The sequence below is a fragment of the Salmo trutta genome, chromosome 21, assembly GCF_901001165.1.
Source record: "Salmo trutta chromosome 21, fSalTru1.1, whole genome shotgun sequence".
In the NCBI taxonomy this organism is placed as follows: Eukaryota; Metazoa; Chordata; class Actinopteri; order Salmoniformes; family Salmonidae; genus Salmo; species Salmo trutta.
Window position 1 is genome coordinate 47,186,505 of NC_042977.1, and position 22,851 is coordinate 47,209,355.

The 22,851-nt window shown below is 40.9% G+C and overlaps 1 protein-coding gene across 3 annotated transcripts in view; it reads right to left on the reverse strand.

The window, feature by feature from the left end:
* LOC115157587 (netrin-G1-like) overlaps positions 1 to 22,851 on the reverse strand; it is a 145,269-nt gene that overhangs the window by 81,044 nt on the left and 41,374 nt on the right. For all 3 annotated transcript variants that reach the window (XM_029705969.1, XM_029705970.1, XM_029705971.1), the window contains exon 2: positions 11,781 to 12,424. In XM_029705969.1, coding sequence (XP_029561829.1) covers positions 11,781 to 12,424 — 644 coding nt within the window. The remainder of the gene's footprint in view (positions 1 to 11,780; positions 12,425 to 22,851) is intronic.

A 22,851-nucleotide genomic window follows, 5' to 3' on the forward strand; every position in this document is an offset into this window, starting at 1 on the left:
TTTTTTTTCTTTTCCTGAGTGAGCTAGAAATCTCAACAATATATATATTCTGCACATCTACCATTCCAGTGTTTAATTGCTATATTGTAATTACTTCGCCACCATGGTCTATTTATTGCCTTACCTCCCTTAACCTACCTCATTTGCACATACTGTATATAGACTTTTTCTACTGTATTATTGACTGTATGTTTGTTTATTCCATGTGTAACTCTGTGTTGTTGTATGTGTCGAACTGCTTTGCTTTATCTTGGCCAGGTCGCAGTTGCAAATGAGAACTTGTTCTCAATTAGCCTACCTGGTTAAATAAAGGTGAAATAATAAATATATATATATATTTTAAAGATGTTAGATTGGGTTCAAGTCCAGGCTCTGGCTGGGCCACTCAATGACATTGAGACTTGTTCCGAAGCCACTCCTGCGTTGTCTTGGCCGTGTGCTTAGGGTCATTGTCCTGTTTGAAGGTGAACCTTTTCCCCAGTCAGGTCCTGAGCGCTCTGGAGCAGGTTTTCATTAAGGACCTCTCTGTTCCATCTTGGTTTCATCAGATCAAAGAATCCTGTTTGTCATGGTCAGAGTCCTTTAGGGGCCTTTTGTCAATCTCCAAGAAGGGCTGTCATGTGCCTTTTACTTAGGAGTGGCTTCCGTCTGGTCACTCTACCATAAAGGCCTGATTGGTGGAGTGCTGCAGAGATGTTTGTCCTTCTGGAGGGTTCTCCCATCTCAACAGAGGAACTCTGGAGCTCTGTCAGAGTGACCATCGGGTTCTTGGTCACCTCCCTGACCAAGGCCCTTCTCCACCGATTGTTCAGTTTGGCCGGGCGGCCAGCTCTAGGAAGAGTCTTGGTGGTTCCAAACTTCTTAGATTTAAGTATGATGGAGGCCACTGTGTTCTTGGGGACCTTCAATGCTGCCGAAAATGTTTGGTACCCTTCCTCAGATCTGTGCCTTGACACAATCCTGTCTCGGAGCACTACAGGACCTTACATAGACAGGTGTGTGCCTTTTCAAATCATGTCCAATCAATTGAATTTACCATAGGTGGACTCCAATCAAGTTGTAGAATCATCTCAAGGATGATCAATGGAAACAGGATGCACCTGAGCTCAATTTCGAGTCTCATAGCAAAGAGTCTGAATACTTCTGAAAATGAGGAATCTGTTTTTTATTTTATATTAATTTGCAAAACATTCTAAAAACCTATTTTATTTTGTCATTATGGGGTATTGTGTGTAGATTGATGAGGAAAAAATTAATTTAATTCATTTTAGAATGAGGCTGTAACGTAACAAAATATGTAAAAAAGTCAAAGGGTCTGAATACTTTCCGAATGCACTCTATACTTCACTTTCTCTGGTCACAGGAACAACATGAATTTGTGCATGCGGCAGATGCGGTGTGACTCCATCGGGTGGAGTTATGGTTAGAAAGGAGAGAGCAGGGACCGTGAGAGGCGGACCCTCTGCTGCTCTCTCCCTCCACTAAGACTAATGTTGTGTTCAAAACAACTGGGAACTCAGAAATCCCCGACTTTTGACTTCAGTGCGTTCAAGACAACTGGGAAATCAGACAAAAAGTAGATTGGACTGGGAAAAATTGGTTTGAACGGTCATCCAAGCAGGAAACCCGGGGAAACTTTCTAGAGCTTCGACTTTCTGACCTGAAGATCACTGACGTCATGATTTGACCTTGTTATTTTCCCAAGTTTCCACAAAGACCATCGGATACAGCTATCATCAGTGCAGTAAAATAAAAAAGCTAATTATTTAAATTTATGCATAGCCTCGCAAGTGCTACACCAACTGATCTTTTGTTATCAAAGCTTGAGCTTTGAAATGTAATATGGTCTGAGAATAGCAATATTGGCAGGCCAGGCATATAACCAATATGCTCTGATAATGTATTAGGCCTACTGCTCAAACCTCATTCCTACAGAGCTAATTTTATTAAATTAAAATTGTTTAAAAAAAAAAAAATTCACGTTGAAAAAGAAATCTGAGCGGTAGATTTTTGACTGCGAAAGTGATCTTGACTCAGAAAAGGTTGGCCACCTCTTGATTTAGAGTAAACTAGACTCACTTTGCTTAGTCCTGACGCTGTTACACATTCTCAGTGTAAGAAATTAACATCTACTGTAAAATAATTTTTGGGTGTTTTTTTTCAACACCTGTGGTGTAAAGCCTAATTTGCAAATTTCCTAGGGTGCCTTTTCTTTTCAAGTGAATTGTAGAGTTACCACCCATGGCTGTGTTTATTAGTTACAGAGACATGCTTATTGAATTATTTCCTTTTAAAGGCATGTAGTTATCCCCAAGTGAGTATCTAGGTAAATACTATCATTACAATTAAACTCTATGAGAATACAATAGCTACATCATAAGACCATACTTTGATGGCCTAGTCTTACCCTAATACAGGGATGTTAGAAAACTCCTGGTTTACAGGCCACATCTGGCCTGCAAGTCACATTATGCTGGCTGGCAAAGTGATGCGTAATTATTTTCGGAATCCAGCCAGAGTTATCCAACAGTTGAGGTTTTTATTCAACCTGCATTCAGAATGACTAAAAGGATTAAGAACTCTGGTAAAGGAGACTACCGATCCTGTAGGTTCATGCTCTACAACATTCGCAGAGTACGACCCTGCTTTACACAGGAAGCGGCGCAGGTCCTAATCCAGGCACTTGTTATCTCCCGTCTGGATTACTGCAACTCGCTGTTGGCTGGGCTCCCTGCCTGTGCCATTAAACTCCTACAACTCATCCAGAACGCCTCAGCCCGTCTGGTGTTCAACCTTCCCAAGTTCTCTCACGTCACCCCGCTCCTCCGCACACTCCACTGGCTTCCAGTTGAAGCTCGCATCTGCTACAAGACCATGGTGCTTGCCTACGGAGCTGTGAGGGGAACGGCACCTCCGTACCTTCAGGCTCTGATCAGTCATTACACCCAAACAAGGGCACTGCGTTCATCCACCGCTGGCCTGCTGGCCCCCCTACCTCTGCGGAAGCACAGTTCCCGCTCAGCCCAGTCAAAAATGTTCGCTGCTCTGGCACCCCAATGGTGGAACAAGCTCCCTCATGACGCCAGGACAGCGGAGTCAATCACCACCTTTCGGAGACACCTGAAACCCCACCTCTTTAAGGAATACCTAGGATATGATAAAGTAATCCTTCTAAAGGATTTTGACGTGACTGTTTAACTATCCAAAGTGTACAACAATAACTCTGGTTACTAACACCAACACTGGGGTTTATTTTACACCACTGAATGTTAATTTCTCCCTTACAGAATGAATTTAACTCCTGAATCAACACAACAAATAACACTGAAAAATAAACACTGGCCAATTTGCTGTGCACACACGCGTGTGGACGCATACAGGCACAGCCACAGGTACAGCGGTCCCATTTGGAGAACAGCTGTGGAAGGTTTTTATGATCCACAGGTTTATGGAGCTATAAAATTATCTACTGTATCTGTAATGTTTTCCATTCTCTGTAAACCGTTGGGAATCTCCTGATGAAACAATGACCAGGATATTTCATAGGACATTAATGTTTGCTGGGGGGGGGTCCCTGGCTGCCCACCAAAGATGGAGGTCAAATTTAAATCTGGGCCTGCATCCCAAATAGCACTCATTCCCTATATAGTACTACTTTTGACCAGGGCCGTATGTATTGTAATGAATAGGGTGCCATTTGGAATGTAACTCTGATAATTACAGGGATGTTAGCCGTGTATTCAGGCCCTGGCCCAGCTCTCATTAGAATGCAAAACGGAGCATTCCGCTCATAAAATATGAATCGCCCCTAATAGGATTTTAATAAAAATATTAAACACAAAATGGTTGAATCGGGGTAGCATGTAAATCATGCTATATGTGGAGCCCTTACCAGAGCTAGCTAAAAGCTCACTTTAGCATAATGTATTCACATCAGGTAGTTGACCATATACCTGTGACCGTCAAAATAAAGGAAACACGAGTAAATGTGGGATACAAAGTAAATTGAAAGCAGGTGCTTCCCCACAGGTGTGGTTAATTAAGCAATTAACATCCTTAGGGTCATGTATAAAAATGCCCAGTTGCCCATTATTTTGGCTACCACGGAAAGAAGAGATTTCAGTGACTTTGAAAGAGGTCTCATTGGAGCATAAGGGGTTTATCGTACATGCAGAAAAGGTACTAAATTGTCATACTTGAGTAAAAGTAAAGACACCTTAAAACCTGTTGAGGATCTTATCCCGATCTTATCCCGGTATTGGGATTCATTGTCATGTGACCATGGCGGGGAATTCAAAACTGCAAGAATAATCATCAAACGTTGTTTAGCATTCATCTTTTGGTCCATTTTTAACGTGAAACATCAGTAAACATCAGTAATATTTTCACACAACCTATCAAGTGTCTAGAATAAACGATTATGACAAAGACACTCTTCTCAGATTTATGCGCAGGCGCAAAAAATGAAGTGATGACGTGTCAACTTCCTTGCATTCTAATTTGCTCCCTGTTCATCACAGATGCTTCAAACAACTTTCTAAAGATCGTTGACATCTAGTGGAAGCCGTAGGAGTTGCGAACTGAATCCTTTCTCACTATGGTATCTATAAAACAATGACACTAAATAGTACAGTCACAAAAATCATATTTTTTTAAATCTATTTTTCACAGGTTTTTGCCTGCAATATGAGTTTTGTTATACTTACAGACACCATTCAAACTGTTTTAGAAAATTCAGAGTGTTTTCTATCCAAACCTGAACAATAATATGCATATTCTAGCTTCTGAGTTGGTGTAGGAGGCAGTTAAAAATGGGCACATATTTTTTTCCAAAATTCTCAATACTGCCCCCTAGCCCAAACAGGTTTTAATAGTAAATTGCAACTTGATTTAAAAGTATTTGGTTTTAAATATACTAATTATGCATCAAAATTAAATGAAATTGCTCAAATGTACTTAAGTATCAAAAGTAAAACTATAAACCATTTCACATTCCTTATGTTAAGAAATCCAGATGTCACAATTTTCTTTTTTTAATTGACGGATAGCCAGGGGCACACTCCAACACTCCAACACATAATTGTGACCTGATTCAGGAAACTATGAGTATGTCGCAAGTCACGACTTCACGCCGTTGGAACATATAATTTTTTTTTTTATCAAAATGGCAGAAATGCCTTCAACATGTCAACTTTCATGTGCCTTAATAACAAACTCATATGCACTCTGTAAAAACGAATAAAATAGTTAGTCTTGTTGGTTAAGCCACAAAAAAAGGTAGCAACCTTCCCATTAGCCATGATTAGATAATGAGTGAGCTGGGCATGCCGAGAGAGGAGTTCGGATTGGTTTGTCAAAGGAGTTTGTCAGTATGTGTTGATAATCCTGTCGAACTCGGCTTTTTAAAAAATGTATGGTGGCTCTCCACTTTCTGGAGAATTATGTTTTGATTAGTGGAAGTATGATAGCTAAAGAGATGGAGGAAAGACCTGTCTCCGGATGTCTTCCTGTCTGGGTTGGTGCCCTTTGTGGGCAATACTCGGCCTTGTCTCAGGATGGTAAGTTGGTGGTTGAAGACATCCCTCTAGTGGTGTGGGTGCTGTGCTTTGGCAACGTGGGTGGGGTTATATCCTTCCAGTTTGGCCCTGTCCAGGGGTATCATCGGATGGGGCCACAGTGTCTCCTGACCCTGTCTCAGCCTCCAGTATTTATGCTGCAGTAGTTTATGTGTCGGGGGGCTAGGGTCAGTCTGTTATATCTGGAGTATTTCTCCTGTCTTATCCGGTGTCCTGTGTGAATTTAAGTATGCTCTTTCTAATTCTCTTTCTTTCTTTCTTTCTCTCTCTCGGAGGACCTGAGCCCTAGGACCATGCCTCAGGACTACCTGACATGATGACTCCTTGCTGTCCCCAGTTCACCTGGCCGTGCTGCTGCTCCAGTTTCAACTGTTCTGCCTGCGGCTATGGAACCCTGACCTGTTCACCAGACGTGCTACCTGTCCCAGACCTGCTGTTTTCGACTCTCTAGAGACATCAGGAGCGGTAGAGATATTCTCAATGATTGGCTATGAAAAGCCAACTGACATTTACTCTTGAGGTGCTGACCTGTTGCACCCTCGACAACTACTGTGATTATTATTATTTGACCATGCTGGTCATTTATGAACACTTGAACATCTTGGCCATGTTCTGTTATAATCTCCACCCGGCACAGCCAGAAGAGGACTGGCCACCCCTCATAGCCTGGTTCCTCTCTAGGTTTTGGCCTTTCTAGGGAGTTTTTCCTAGCCACCGTGCTTCTACACCTGCATTGCTTGCTGTTTGGGGTTTTAGGCTGGGTTTCTGTACAGCACTTTGAGATATCAGCTGATGTAAGAAGGGCTATATAAATACATTTGATTTGATTTGACCTTCAAACTAAGGGCAACCAAATATTACACGTTTTCTAATTTTGACAGAAAGTGGTTTCATTTCAAGCTAAAGTGTACTGTTAGCTAGCTAGCTAACGTTAGCTGGCTGGCTCCCTAGCTGATGTTATTATTCGTTTCCAAGAGCCGTGTGCTGTTCTAGTTATAGCCCAATGTTAGGTAACTAACATTGAACATGGTTGGTTAGCTCCCAGCACTTTTGTTTAACTAGCTAACGTTGGCTGGCTGGTTCGTTAGCTAACGTTACATGACGTGTGTACAACACCCGTTGAATATAGCCAGTGTCAGTAAACGTCTGCAAAAAAAGTGTAATGAAATTGTTGCCAGCAGAGCTGGTTAGGCTGTTTTCATGTTATCCAGAGGTCATCGGCCAGAGCGTCAACAAATCATCGGCCAGAGCGTCAAGTGTGCGAGATGGGTGGGGCTAAAGCTTAGGGTGAGGGTGTGAACGATGCTAAATGGGTGTAGACAAAGAAGAGCTCTTCACTAGATAGCAAAACAGCTGATTTTCTCAAAAGTGAGTTTACAAGTTGATCAACTTTCAATGCAGAATTACTTTCCCATTGTTCCTCAAATGCAGTATATGATATACCATTTTGTAGCTCTGAGCCTCTACTTTTATATAATGTAAAAAACACAATTTCAAATGTTGATACATAAGACCGAATCCAGGTGGTGAGTCACGAGTTACAAACGAAGCATTTGTGTTTAGTGAGTCCGCCAGATCAGAGGCATAAGGGATGAACAGGGATGTTCTCTTGATAAGTGTGTGAATTTAACAATTTTTCTGTCAAAATGTAACGAGTACTTTTGGGTGTCAGGGAAAATGTATGTCGTAAAAAGTACGTTATTTTATTTACAAATGTAGTGAAGTAAAATTTAAAGTTGGCAAAAATATAAATAGTAAAGTACAGATACCCCCCCAAAAATACTTAAGTAGTGCTTTAATGTATTTTTACTTAAGTACTTTACACCACTGTAAAACCACTAGTTAAACAGAATGTTAGTGCTGCATGCTAAAACCACTATTAAAACAAAAAAGTAAAAAAAAGTACAGATACCCCCCAAAAATGACTTAAGTAGTACTTTAAAGTATTTTTACTTAAGTACTTTACACCCTTATGTGTGTATGTGTGTGCCTGCGTGCGTGTCTCAGTCACCATATCTCTACCCAATTGTACACTTATGGGAGATTCTGGAGCGACTTCTGAGACAGCGTTTTTCACCAACATCAAGAAAACACCAAATTATGGAATTTCTCATGGACGAATGGTGTCGCATCCCTCCAATAGAGGGGATGCGGAAAAAGGGAGAACTCGATTTGTTGTTTTGGAAAGTTTTGAAAGTCTTGAAACAGTTTGGTTACTAGCTAGCTACCTTTTGAGTTTGGATCCCACGACACGGTTGGAATCAGTTGCTGGGACTGCTGCTATCTGCCTTCCAACGGTCGGATGAGCTGCATGGCGTAGCAGCTAGCCTAGCTGCCACAGTTAGCTGCCTATCAAGCTAGTAGGGTTTCCTTGAGGGTGTGAACACAGCCCGAAACATGCTTAGCCCTTGTGGCTAGGACCACAGATTGTCCCAGGCTTGTGACTGTCTAAATCCCTGCTGTTTGTTTCTGTTTCCATCTTCTCTGTCTGAAACTGTGAGGAGTTACAGCATAGCTTACATTGCTACCATGACAAAGACCAAAGCCGGTGGGAGTATCATTGATGACGGTGGTGTCTCTCTACCACAGGTGAAGGATCTTTAGAACAAACAAACATATTTTTACACGCATATGTTACAACAACAAGAAAATAGCTTCAAGTGTTGTGTCCAAATAATGGTGGAGTCAACTAATAAAATAATGGACGACCTGACCAGAGAGGTCCAGGACCTGAAGAACAGTTTCCAGTTCTCCCAGGTTCAGCTCGATGAGTTTAAACAGGAAAACGGCAAAATGACAGCAATCTGTAAGTCATTGAGAGAGGACATCAGTTCTGTGTGTGAATCCATGATAACAATGGTGAAGAAATCAGATTACCTTGAGTGACAATCAAGGCGGAACAACGTTGTGGACGGAATTGCAGAATCTCCACATGAGACCTGGATGGAGTCTGAGGACAAAGTGAGGGAAATGATCTCAGAGAAACTGAAGATGGACCACAGGAAGATTGAGGTGGAGCGCGCCCACAGTACTGGAAAACCCACCACAGGTGACAGGACCAGGCCGATAGTGGTCAAGTTCCTGAGGTTCAAGAACAAGGTAGCTGTTCTGGAAAGAGCCAAGAACTTGAGAAGAATGTACATTTTCCACAACAAGGACTATCCTGAAGCTGTGTGCCAGAAGAGGAAAGAACTGATCCCAGCCATGAAAGCTGCCAGAGCGCGTGGGGACATTGCTTCCATCCACTATGACAGACTCATTGTCCACCCTCCCTCCCAGAAGCCTGTAAGGAATGAGATAGCCAAGCCTATGGGTTCATAGCTTCAACCCCGCAGCACACACACACACAAACCAACTGATTAATGGATTGCTGAATTATTATTTTTTTCCGCTTGCTTTGTTTGTTCTTTTCCATATTATTTCTATCTCTGACTAGATGCCCAGGAAAGGGCTGAAAATAGCCCCTATTAATATATGTAGCCTTAGAAATGATTAAAGGTTAATGAAATCAATAACTTGCTAATACCAGATAACAGACATTTATTTTCTTCTTATGTTTTGTTGTTGTGCTTTTACCCCCAAAACAACTGATTGGCTCAAATGCATTAAGAAGGAAAGAAATTCCACAAATTAACTTTTAACAAGGCACACCTGTTAATTGAAATGCATTCCAGGTGACTACTTCATGAAGCTGGTTTAGAGAATGCCAAGAGTGTGCAAAGCTGTCATCAGGCTACTTTGAAGAATCTGAAATATAAAATATATTTTGATTTGTTTAACACTTTTTTTTTTGGTTACTACATGATTCCAAATGTGTTATTTCATAGTTTTGATGTCTTCACTATTATTCTACAATGTAGAAAATAAAAACCCTTGAATGAGTAGGTGTGTCCAAACCTAGAACTGGTACTGTATAGATATGGGGCGGCAGGTAGCCTAGTGGTTAGAACGTTGGACTAGTAACCGAAAGGTTTCAAGATTGAATCCCCAAGCTGTCAAGATAAAAATCTGTCATTCTGCCCCTGAACAAGGCAGTTAACCCACTGTTCCTAGGCCATCATTGAAAATAAGAATTTGTTCTTAACTGACTTGCCTAGTTAAAAAAATTTAAATGTAAAAATGTAGATATATGTATTAAGAGCCATATCCATGCAATGCTTAGAGAAGATATCATGTTACTGATGTGTTGTGGTTGCAGGTTCACCTGCATCATCGAAAGCCTATTCTTTGGAGGTGCTGCTATAGGCCACCAAGTGCTAACAGTCAGTATCTAAATAATATGTGTGAAATGCTTGATAGTGTATGTGATGTAAACCGAGAGGTCTACTTTATTGGGGACCTGAATATTGACTCGTTTTCATCAAGCTGTCCGCTCAAGAGGAAACTTCTTACTGTAACCAGTGCCTGTAATCTGGTTTAAGTTATTAATCAACCTTCCAGGATGTTTACAAACACTACAGGAAGAAGATCATCCACATGTATCGATCACATGTTTACTAATGTTGTAGAACTTTGTTCCAAATTGTTTGCATAGTCAACATACACACAGCTTTGACACACACACTTACCCCACCCGACATGCCACCAGAGGTCTTTTTACAGTCCTCATATCCAGAACAAATTCAAGAAAGAATACAGTATTATATGGAGCCATTATTGCATGAAACTCCTTTCTATCTCATATTGCTCAAATCAACAGCAAACCTGGTTAAAAAAAACACCTCACGGCACAATACCTCTTGCCTATTTGACCTATATACACAAAAGTATGTGGACACCTGATTGTCGAACATCTCATTCCAAAATCATGGGCATTAATATGTAGTTGGTCCCCCCTTTGCTGCTATAACAGCCTCCCTTCTGGGAATATTTTCCACTAGATGTTGGAACATTGCTGCGGGGACTTGCTTCCATTCAGCCACAAGAGCATTAGTGAGGTCCGACACGGATGTTGTGCGATAAGGCCTGGCTCGCAGTCGGCGTTCCAATGAATCCCAAAGCTGCTTGATAGGGTTTAGGTCAGGGCTCTGTGCAGGCCAGTCAAGTTCTTCCACTCCGATCTCAACAAACCATTTCTGTATGGACCTCGCTTTGTGCACGGGGGCATTGTCATGCTGAAACAGGAAGGGTCTTCCCTAAACTGTTGCCACTAAGTTGGAAGCACATAATCGTCTAGAATGTCGTTGTATGTGGTAGCGTTAAGATTTCCTTCACTGGAACTAAGCGGTCTAACCTGAACCATGAAAAACAGCCCTAGACAATTATTCCTCCACCAAATTTCAAAGAAGCTCCCAGCGAACATTTATTGTGCTGACGTTGCTTCAAGAGGCAGTTCGGAACTCGGTAGTGTGTGTCGCAATCAAGGACAGACGATTTTTATGCACTACATGCTTCAGAACTTGGCGGTCCTGTTCTGTGAGCTTGAGTGGCCTACCACTTCGGCTGAGCTGTTGTTGCTTCTAGATGTTTCCACTTCCTATTAACAGCACTTACAGTTGACCGTGGCAGCTCTAGCAGGGCAGAAATTTGATGAACTGACATGTTAGAAAGGTGGCATCCATTGACTGTGCCACATTGAAAGTCACTGAGCTCATCAGTAAGTCCATTCTACTGCCAATGTTTGTCTATGGAGATTTTATGTCTGTGTGCTCGATTTCATACACTTGTCAGCAATGGGGGTGGCTGAAATAGCTGAATCCACTGATTTGAAAAGGTGTCCACATACTTTTGGCCATATTGTGTATGTATTGATATGCAGGCTATGTGTGCCATTTTAAAATGTATGTAGTTCTGTCCTTGAGATGTTCTTGTCTATTAATGTTCTATATTATGTCATGTTTTGTGTGGACCCCAGAAAGATTCGCTGCTACCTTCACAACAGCTAATGGGGATCCTAATAGAATACCTAGAATCTATGCCAAGGCGCAAGCTGTTCTGGTGGCTTGTGGCGGCCCAGCACCTTACTAAGAAACTTTATTTTGGTGTTTCGTTTGTTTTGTAGATTACCTGTAGATTGGAGCAGCCTGACCACAGCCAAACCAAATACAATGAAACAAACTAACTTTGTTCCTAGATCCATTTAAAGCATTCTTTGGCACACAATACAAGATTTCTTGGTACAGGTCTCTCTATAGTAAAATAGATCTATGATCTCAATGGAATGGAACTTTTTTTTTATAGAAACTAATTAACCATCTCTCTTACCTGCCCTGCACCTTGATGTCAGAAATGGCGTAGAAGTATCTGGACAGGTTGTTCTCATCCACCATGGTGGCCCCGGTGGCCGGTTTCAGCAGCCGTATCCTCAGGTCCGTCACTGTGAAGAAGTCCCGCAGATTCCTGGTGGTGTCCAGTTGACCGTACAGCGACGCCATGTTGTGCAGCCGCGGTCCGGCGAACAGCGCGAACCGATCCTTGATCTCGAAACGGACGGTTTTATCGTACTTCCACACGTAGCCTCGGGAGTAGTCCTCGGTGCAGATGATGTCGAGGAGGGTTCGCTGGGTCAGCTCGTTGACCGTCTTGGGCTCCATGGTGAAGGCGTCGAGGCAGTCGGTAGCATAGAACTGATAAGGGGTCCAGGTTTTACCATAGTCTAACGATTTCTCCAGAAGCATCTGCTCAGGGCGGCCGGACTCGAAGGTGAGGATGATGTCGTCTGTCAGCTCGATAGTTTTGTTCCAGGACAGCGTGATGTTAACCTCCAGGGGTTTGGGGAACGTATTCCATGAACTGGATTGCCAGAAGGTTGTGGGGTTGCGTCCCTCGAAGTCGAACATGAGCTCCGGAGGATGGGCTAGTTCATCCGTGGAGGCGTCACACTCGTTGTTGCACATGTAAGGGTTTTCCTGTGAGAAACAGACGTCAAAGAGTGAAGAAATACCAGGTTCATTCAACATCATTATGAGACATTTATAAGGGCGTCATAAGGGCCAACTCTGCTTATGACAAGTTTTGCAATGTATTGTAACTGCATCATAATGCTTTGTAACTATTGACTAGGATAAAGTACAACTGGGAAGAACAACGGCATATTAATCTTCCAATTGACTAACCATCTTCGTCATTACACTATGCATCCTGTACACTGTCTTTTCGCCACCCCTCTCCTCTACTAACAATGTCACCTACTACTAGTAGAGAGATAATTAATCTGTCCATAATTACATTGGGAATCTGTTGTCTAACGTCTCTCCACCTCCATCCTCCAGTATCCCCCACCACTCATTCTCCCCAGTATGTCTCTGGTCTCATCTACTCTACCAACCACATTGACTAGTTGATGGATATTCCTGCTGTTCCTCTAATATAGATGGGAGAGGAATCCTCAATGACTACCTCTTATGAAACACATAGCTGAGAAACATACATATTTCATGGGCCTTCATCTGCACAGCACTGCCTGCACCACCGAGACCCAGCACGACTCTGTGTGTGTGTGTGTTCTTTGTGTGCGTATGAGAATGCATTAAACACACTCACATTGACATTCATCTCACCTCTACCTACTCTGTATAACAATGGGGCCAGCCACAGATGAAACTTTCATACAATATAAAACATTGGTTAGCCTGTATTAATTTCAGAGTACTAATGTTGGCTATTTTATTCAAATGTAAAAAGTACTTAGCACTTGAAATAGCAGTATGATTATGAGGTTGTGATACAGCCTAACACATTCAAACCAGACTTGATGTTTAACTGAAAGGGAATGCTTAATCTGATGTTCAAATTCATGCTTCGTAAAACAATAGGTGTAGACTAACAGGGAAATGATTACTGACGGGTCCTTTTCCATCAATGCAGTGTTGAAGATACAAATATATATAAAGACGAAGTTAAAAGGTAAAAAAAAAAAAATGAAATAGAAATACTGACACAATAAATAAATTCACAATGAATAATGAATAACGAATAACAATAACAACTTAAAAAAGAACATGGCTATATACAGGAAGTACCAGGTAATAACATGGTTATATACAGGAAGTACCAGGTAATAACATGGTTATATACAGGAAGTACCAGGTAATAACATGGCTATATACAGGAAGTACCAGGTAATAACATGGCTATATACAGGAAGTACCAGGTAATAACATGGCTATATACAGAGAGTACCAGGTAATAACATGGCTATATACAGGGAGTACCAGGTAATAACATGGCTATATACAGGAAGTACCAGGTAATAACATGGCTATATACAGGAAGTACCAGGTAATAACATGGCTATATACAGAGAGTACCAGGTAATAACATGGCTATATACAGGGAGTACCAGGTAATAACATGGCTATATACAGGAAGTACCAGGTAATAACATGGTTATATACAGGAAGTACCAGGTAATAACATGGCTATATACAGGGAGTACCAGGTAATAACATGGCTATATACAGGGAGTACCAGGTAATAACATGGCTATATACAGAGAGTACCAGGTAATAACATGGTTATATACAGGAAGTACCAGGTAATAACATGGCTATATACAGGAAGTACCAGGTAATAACATGGCTATATACAGGAAGTACCAGGTAATAACATGGCTATATACAGGAAGTACCAGGTAATAACATGGCTATATACAGGGAGTACCAGGTAATAACATGGTTATATACAGGAAGTACCAGGTAATAACATGGCTATATACAGGGAGTACCAGGTAATAACATGGCTATATACAGAGAGTACCAGGTAATAACATGGTTATATACAGGAAGTACCAGGTAATAACATGGCTATATACAGGGAGTACCAGGTAATAACATGGCTATATACAGGGAGTACCAGGTAATAACATGGCTATATACAGGGAGTACCAGGTAATAACATGGTTATATACAGGGAGTACCATGTAATAACATGGCTATATACAGGAAGTACCAGGTAATAACATGGTTATATACAGGGAGTACCAGGTAATAACATGGCTATATACAGGGAGAACCAGGTAATAACATGGCTATATACAGGGAGTACCAGGTAATAACATGACTATATACAGGGAGTACCAGGTAATAACATGGTTATATACAGGGAGTACCAGGTAATAACATGGCTATATACAGGAAGTACCAGGTAATAACATGGTTATATACAGGGAGTACCAGGTAATAACATGGCTATATACAGGAAGTACCAGGTAATAACATGGCTATATACAGGAAGTACCAGGTAATAACATGGCTATATACAGGGAGTACCAGGTAATAACATGGTTATATACAGGAAGTACCAGGTAATAACATGGCTATATACAGGGAGTACCAGGTAATAACATGGCTATATACAGAGAGTACCAGGTAATAACATGGTTATATACAGGAAGTACCAGGTAATAACATGGCTATATACAGGGAGTACCAGGTAATAACATGGCTATATACAGGGAGTACCAGGTAATAACATGGTTATATACAGGGAGTACCAGGTAATAACATGGCTATATACAGGAAGTACCAGGTAATAACATGGTTATATACAGGGAGTACCAGGTAATAACATGGCTATATACAGGGAGTACCAGGTAATAACATGGCTATATACAGGGAGTACCAGGTAATAACATGACTATATACAGGGAGTACCAGGTAATAAAATGGTTATATACAGGGAGTACCAGGTAATAACATGGCTATATACAGGAAGTACCAGGTAATAACATGGTTATATACAGGGAGTACCAGGTAATAACATGGCTATATACAGGAAGTACCAGGTAATAACATGGCTATATACAGGAAGTACCAGGTTATAACATGGCTATATACAGGGAGTACCAGGTAATAACATGGTTATATACAGGAAGTACCAGGTAATAACATGGCTATATACAGGGAGTACCAGGTAATAACATGGCTATATACAGAGAGTACCAGGTAATAACATGGTTATATACAGGAAGTACCAGGTAATAACATGGCTATATACAGGGAGTACCAGGTAATAACATGGCTATATACAGGGAGTACCAGGTAAAAACATGGTTATATACAGGGAGTACCAGGTAATAACATGGCTATATACAGGGAGTACCAGGTAATAACATGGCTATATACAGGAAGTACCAGGTAATAACATGGTTATATACAGGGAGTACCAGGTAATAACATGGCTATATACAGGGAGCACCAGGTAATAACATGGCTATATACAGAGAGTACCAGGTAATAACATGGTTATATACAGGGAGTACCAGGTAATAACATGGTTATATACAGGGAGTACCAGGTAATAACATGGCTATATACAGGGAGTACCAGGTAATAACATGGCTATATACAGGAAGTACCAGGTAATAACATGGCTATATACAGGGAGTACCAGGTAATAACATGGTTATATACAGGGAGTACCAGGTAATAACATGGCTATATACAGGAAGTACCAGGTAATAACATGGCTATATACAGGGAGTACCAGGTAATAACATGGTTATATACAGGGAGTACCAGGTAATAACATGGTTATATACAGGGAGTACCAGGTAATAACATGGCTATATACAGGGAGTACCAGGTAATAACATGGTTATATACAGGAAGTACCAGGTAATAACATGGCTATATACAGGGAGTACCAGGTAATAACATGGCTATATACAGAGAGTACCAGGTAATAACATGGTTATATACAGGAAGTACCAGGTAATAACATGGCTATATACAGGGAGTACCAGGTAATAACATGGCTATATACAGAGAGTACCAGGTAATAACATGGTTATATACAGGAAGTACCAGGTAATAACATGGCTATATACAGGGAGTACCAGGTAATAACATGGCTATATACAGGGAGTACCAGGTAATAACATGGCTATATACAGGGAGTACCAGGTAATAACATGGCTATATACAGGGAGTACCAGGTAATAACATGGCTATATACAGGGAGTACCAGGTAATAACATGGCTATATACAGGGAGTACCAGGTAATAACATGGCTACATACAGGGAGTACCAGGTAATAACATGGTTATATACAGGGAGTACCAGGTAATAACATGGCTATATACAGAGAGTACCAGGTAATAACATGGCTATATACAGAGAGTACCAGGTAATAACATGGCTATATACAGGGAGTACCAGGTAATAACGTGGCTATATAAAGGGAGTACCAGGTAATAACATGTCTACATACAGGGAGTACCAGGTAATAACATGGTTATATACAGAGTACCAGGTAATAACATGGTTATATACAGAGTACCAGGTAATAACATGGCTATATACAGAGTACCAGGTAATAACATGGTTATATACAGAGTACCAGGTAATAACATGGTTATATACAGGGAGTACCAGGTAATAACATGGCTATATATAGGGAGTACCAGGTAATAACATGGCTATATACAGAGAGTACCAGGTAATAACATGGCTATATACAGAGTACCAGGTAATAACATGGTTATATACAGAGTACCAGGTAATAACATGGTTATATACAGGGAGTACCAGGTAATAACATGGCTATATACAGGGAGTACCAGGTAAAATGGCTACATACAGGGAGTACCAGGTAATAACATGGCTATATAAAGGGAGTACAAGGTAATAACATGGCTATATACAGAGAGTACCAGGTAATAACATGGTTATATAACGGGAGTACCGGGTAATAACATGGCTATATACAGAGAGTGCCAGGTAAAATGGCTACATACAGGGAGTACCAGGTAATAACATGGTTATATACAGAGAGTACCAGGTAATTACATGGCTATATACAGGGAGTACCAGGTAATAACATGGCTATATACAGCGAGTACCAGGTAATAACATGGCTATATACAGGGAGTACCAGGTAATAACATGGTTATATACAGAGAGTACCAGGTAATAACATGGCTATATACAGGGAGTACCAGGTAATAACATGGCTATATACAGAGAGTACCAGGTAATAACATGGTTATATACAGAGAGTGCCAGGTAAAATGGCTACATACAGGGAGTACTAAGTAATAACATGGCTATATACAGGGAGTACCAGGTAATAACATGGTTATATACAGGGAGTACCAGGTAATAACATGGCTATATACAGGGAGTACCAGGTAATAACATGGCTATATACAGGAAGTACCAGGTAATAACATGGCTATATACAGGGAGTACCAGGTAATAACATGGCTATATACAGGGAGTACCATGTAATAACATGGTTATATACAGGGAGTACCAGGTAATAACATGGTTATATACAGAGAGTGCCAGGTAAAATGGCTACATACAGGGAGTACCAGGTAATAACATGGCTATATACAGGGAGTACCAGGTAATAACATGGTTATATACAGGGAGTACCAGGTAATAACATGGCTATATACAGGGAGTACCAGGTAATAACATGGCTATATACAGGGAGTACCAGGTAATAACATGGTTACATACAGGGAGTACCAGGTAATAACATGGCTATATACAGGGAGTACCAGGTAATAACATGGCTATATACAGGGAGTACCAGGTAATAACATGGTTATATACAGGGAGTACCAGGTAATAACATGGTTATATACAGGGAGTACCAGGTAATAACATGGCTATATACAGGGAGTACAAGGTAATAACATGGCTATATACAGGGAGTACCAGGTAATAACATGGTTATATACAGGGAGTACCAGGTAATAACATGGCTATATACAGGGAGTACCAGGTAATAACATGGCTATATACAGAGAGTACCAGGTAATAACATGGCTATATACAGGGAGTACCAGGTAATAACATGGCTATATACAGAGAGTACCAGGTAATAACATGGTTATATACAGGGAGTACCAGGTAATAACATGGCTATATACAGGGAGTACCAGGTAATAACATGGCTATATACAGAGAGTACCAGGTAATAACATGGCTATATACAGAGAGTGCCAGGTAAAATGGCTACATACAGTCAGTACCAGGTAATAACATGGCTATATACAGGGAGTACCAGGTAATAAGATGGCTATATACAGGAAGTACCAGGTAATAACATGGCTATATACAGGGAGTACCAGGTAATAACATGCCTATATACAGGGAGTACCAGGTAATAACATGGCTATATACAGGGAGTACCAGGTAATAACATGGCTACATACAGGGAGTACCAGGTAATAACATGGCTATATACAGGGAGTACCAGGTAATAACATGGCTATATACAGGGAGTACCAGGTAATAACATGGCTATATACAGAGTACCAGGTAATAACATGGCTATATACAGGGAGTACCAGGTAATAACATGGCTATATACAGGGAGTACCAGGTAATAACATGGTTATATACAGAGAGTACCAGGTAATAACATGGCTATATACAGAGAGTACCAGGTAATAACATGGTTATATACAGGGAGTACCAGGTAATAACATGGTTATATACAGAGAGTACCAGGTAATAACATGGCTATATACAGGGAGTACCAGGTAATAACATGGTTATATACAGAGAGTACCAGGTAATAACATGGTTATATACAGGGAGTACCAGGTAATAACATGGTTATATACAGAGAGTACCAGGTAATAACGTGGCTATATACAGGAAGTACCAGGTAATAACGTGGCTATATACAGGAAGTACCAGGTAATAACGTGGCTATATACAGGAAGTACCAGGTAATAACATGGCTATATACAGGAAGTACCAGGTAATAACATGGCTATATACAGGAAGTACCAGGTAATAACGTGGCTATATACAGGAAGTACCAGGTAATAACATGGCTATATACAGGGAGTACCAGGTAATAAAAAAAAATATACATTTTTTGTCACTTAGCAGACGCTCTCATCCAGAGCGACTTACAGTAGTGAATGCATACATTTCATTTTTTTTATATACTGGCCCCCCGTGGGAATCGAACCCACAACCCTGGCGTTGCACACACCATGCTGGCATTGCAAACACCATGCTCTACCAACTGAGCCACAGGGAGCCACATGGCTATATACAGGGCTTACCAGTAGTGATTCGATGTGCAGGGGTACGAGGTTATTGAGGTAGCAATCTGCACATAGATACAGGTAAAGTGACTAGGCAACAGGATAGATAATAGACTGAGCTGTAGCAACACTGTATGTAGAGCAGTGGTAAGTGTGTGTGTGTGTGTGTGTGTGTGTGTGTGTGTGTGTGTGTGTGTGTGTGTGTGTGTGTGTGTGTGTGTGTGTGTGTGTGTGTGTGTGTGTGTGTGTGGACATGTTTTACTATTCTTTAGGGGACCAGAAATTTGACCAACGGGATAATTTTTTGGTCCCCACAAGGTCAAATGCTATTTCTAAGGGGTTTAGGGTTAAGGTTGGAATTAGTGTAGTTTGAGTTTTAGGGTTAGGAGTTGGATTATGGTTAGGTTTTGGGGTTAGGGTAAGAGTACAGGTTAGGTTTAGGGGTTAGGGAAAATAGGATTTTGAATGGGACTGAATTGTGTGTTCCCACAAGGTTAGCTGTCAAATCAAATAGCATTTTATTGGTCACATATACATTTTTTTTCAGATGTTATTGCGGGTGTAGCAAAATGCTTGTGTGATGTAGTGTTTTTATGTGTGTGTGTGTGTGTGTGTGTGTGTGTGTGTGTGTAAGTGTGTGTAAGTGTGTGGGTAGAGTCCAGCGTGTGTGCATAGAGTCAGAGAGTTATTTCAAAAAAGGGTAAATGCAGGTAGTCCGGGTAGCCATTTGATTAGCTATTTAGCAGTCTTGTTTAGCAGTCTTATGGCTTGGGGTTAGAAGCTGTTCAGGGTCCTGTTGGTTCCAGACTTCAGTACCACTTGCCGTGCAGTAGCAGAGAGAACACTTTTGGCTGGAGTCTTGGTGAACAGGTAGTACAGGAGGGGACTAAACACCCCTGAGGGGCCCCTGTGTTGAGGGTCAGCGTGGAGGATGAATTGTTGCCTACCGCTACTATTTGAGGGCAGCCAGTCAGGAAGTCCAGGATCTAGTTGTAGAGGGTGGACCCTGAACAGCTTCTATCCCCAAGACATAAGACTGCTAAATAGATGGTTAACTAAATAACTATTGACGGTTTTTGCAACCTTTGTTTTGTTTTTTGTTGACTCATCAACATGCGTTGCGGCTACTGTTTATTATTATTATGCTTAGTCACTTTATTCCTAGTTATATATACAGTTGAAGTGGGAAGTTTACATACACCTTAGCAAAATACATTTAAACTCAGTTTTTCACAATTCCTGACATTTAATCCTAGTAAAAATTACCCTATCTTAGGTCTGTTAGGATCACCATTTCATTTTAAGAATGTGAAATGTCAGAATAATAGTAGAGAGTATTATTTATTTCAGCTTTTATTTACTTCATCTCGTTTTCAGTGGGTCAGAAGTTTACATACACTCAATTAGTATTTGGTAGCATTGCCATTAAATTGTTTAACTTGGGTCAAACGTTTCGGGTAGCCTTCCACAAGCTTCCCACAATAAGTTGGGTGAATTTTGTCCCATTCCTCCTGACAGAGCTGGTGTAACGGAGTCAGGTTTGTAGGCCTCTTTGCTCACACACACTTTTTTAGTTCTGCCCACACATTTTCTATAGGATTGAGGTCAGGGCTTTGTGATGGCCACTCCAATACCTTGACTTTGTTGTCCTTAAGCCATTTTGCCACAACTTTTGAAGTATGCATGGGGTCATTGTCCATTTGGAACACCTATTTGCGACCAAGCTTTAACTTCCTGACTGATGTCTTGAGATGTTGCTTCAATATATCCACATAATTTTCCATCCTCATGATGCCATCTATTTTGTGAAGTGCACCAGTCCCTCCTGTATCAAAGCACCCCCACACCATGATGCTGCCACCTCCGTGCTTCACGGTTGGGATGGTGTTCTTCGGCTTGCAAGCCTCCCCCTTTTTCCTCCAAACATAACGATAGTCATTGTGGCCAAAAGGGTTCTATTTTTGTTTCATCAGACCAGAGGACATTTCTCCAAAAAGTACGATCTATGTCCCCATGTGCAGTTGCAAACCGTAGTCTGGCTTTTTTATGGCGGTTTTGGAGCAGTGGCTTCTTCCTTGCTGAGTGGCCTTTCAGGTTATGACGATATAGGACTCGTTTTACTGTGGATATAGATACTTTTGTACCTGTTTCCTCCAGGATCTTGACAAGGTCCTTTGCTGTTGTTCTGGGATTGATTTGCACTTTTCGCACCAAAGTACATTCATCTCTAGGAGACAGAATGCTTCTCCTTCCTAAGCAGTATGTATTTAAAATTTTTATTTTACCTTTATTTAACTAGGCAAGTCAGTTAAGAACAAATTCTTATTTTCAATGATGGTCTAGGAACAGTGGGTTAACTGCCTTGTTCAGGGGCAGAATGACAGATTTTTGTCAGCTTGGGCTTTCAATCTTGCAACCTTCCGGTTACTAGTCCAACGCTCTAACCACAGGGCTATCTCCCACTCCATGACAGCTGTGTGGTCCCATGGTGTTTATACTTGCGTACTATTGTTTGTACAGATGGACGTGGTACCTTCAGGTGTTTGGAAATTGCTCCCAAGGATGAACCAGACTTGTGGAGGTCTACAATTTTTTTTCTGAGGTCTTGGCTGATTTCTCTAGAATTTTCCATGATGTCAAGCAAAGAGGCACTGAGTTTGAAGGTAGGCCTTGAAATACATCCACAGGTACACCTCCAATTGACTCAAATGATGTCAATTAGCCTATCAGAAGCTTCTAAAGCCATGACATCATTTTCTGGAATTTTACAAGCTGTTTAAAGGCACAGTCAACTTAGTGTATGTAAACTTCTGACCCACTGGAATTGTGATACAGTGAATTAAAAGTGAAATAATCTGTCTCTAAACAATTGTTGGAAAAATGACTTGTGTCATGCACAAAGTAGATGTCCTAACCGACTTGCCAAAACTATAGTTTGTTAACAAGACATTTGTGAAGTGGTTGAAAAACTAGTTTTAATGACTCCAACCTAATTGTATGTAAACTTCCAACTTCTACTGTACATATCTACCTCAATTACCTCGTAACCCTGCACATCGACCCGGTACCGGTGCCCTGTGAATATATCCAAGTTATCATTACTGAATTGTTGGAAGGGCACATTAGTAAGCATTTCACTTTTAGTCTACACCTGTTGTTTACGAAACATGTCAAATTAAATTGGATTAGATTTGTGTTAAATAAGTATTCAACCCCTCAGGTTAGAAACTCAGTTGGCGGCGACTACAATGTTCTTTGGTAAGTGATTTGCAAAGAGATTTGCACACCTGGATTGTGCAATATTTGCCCATTAATCT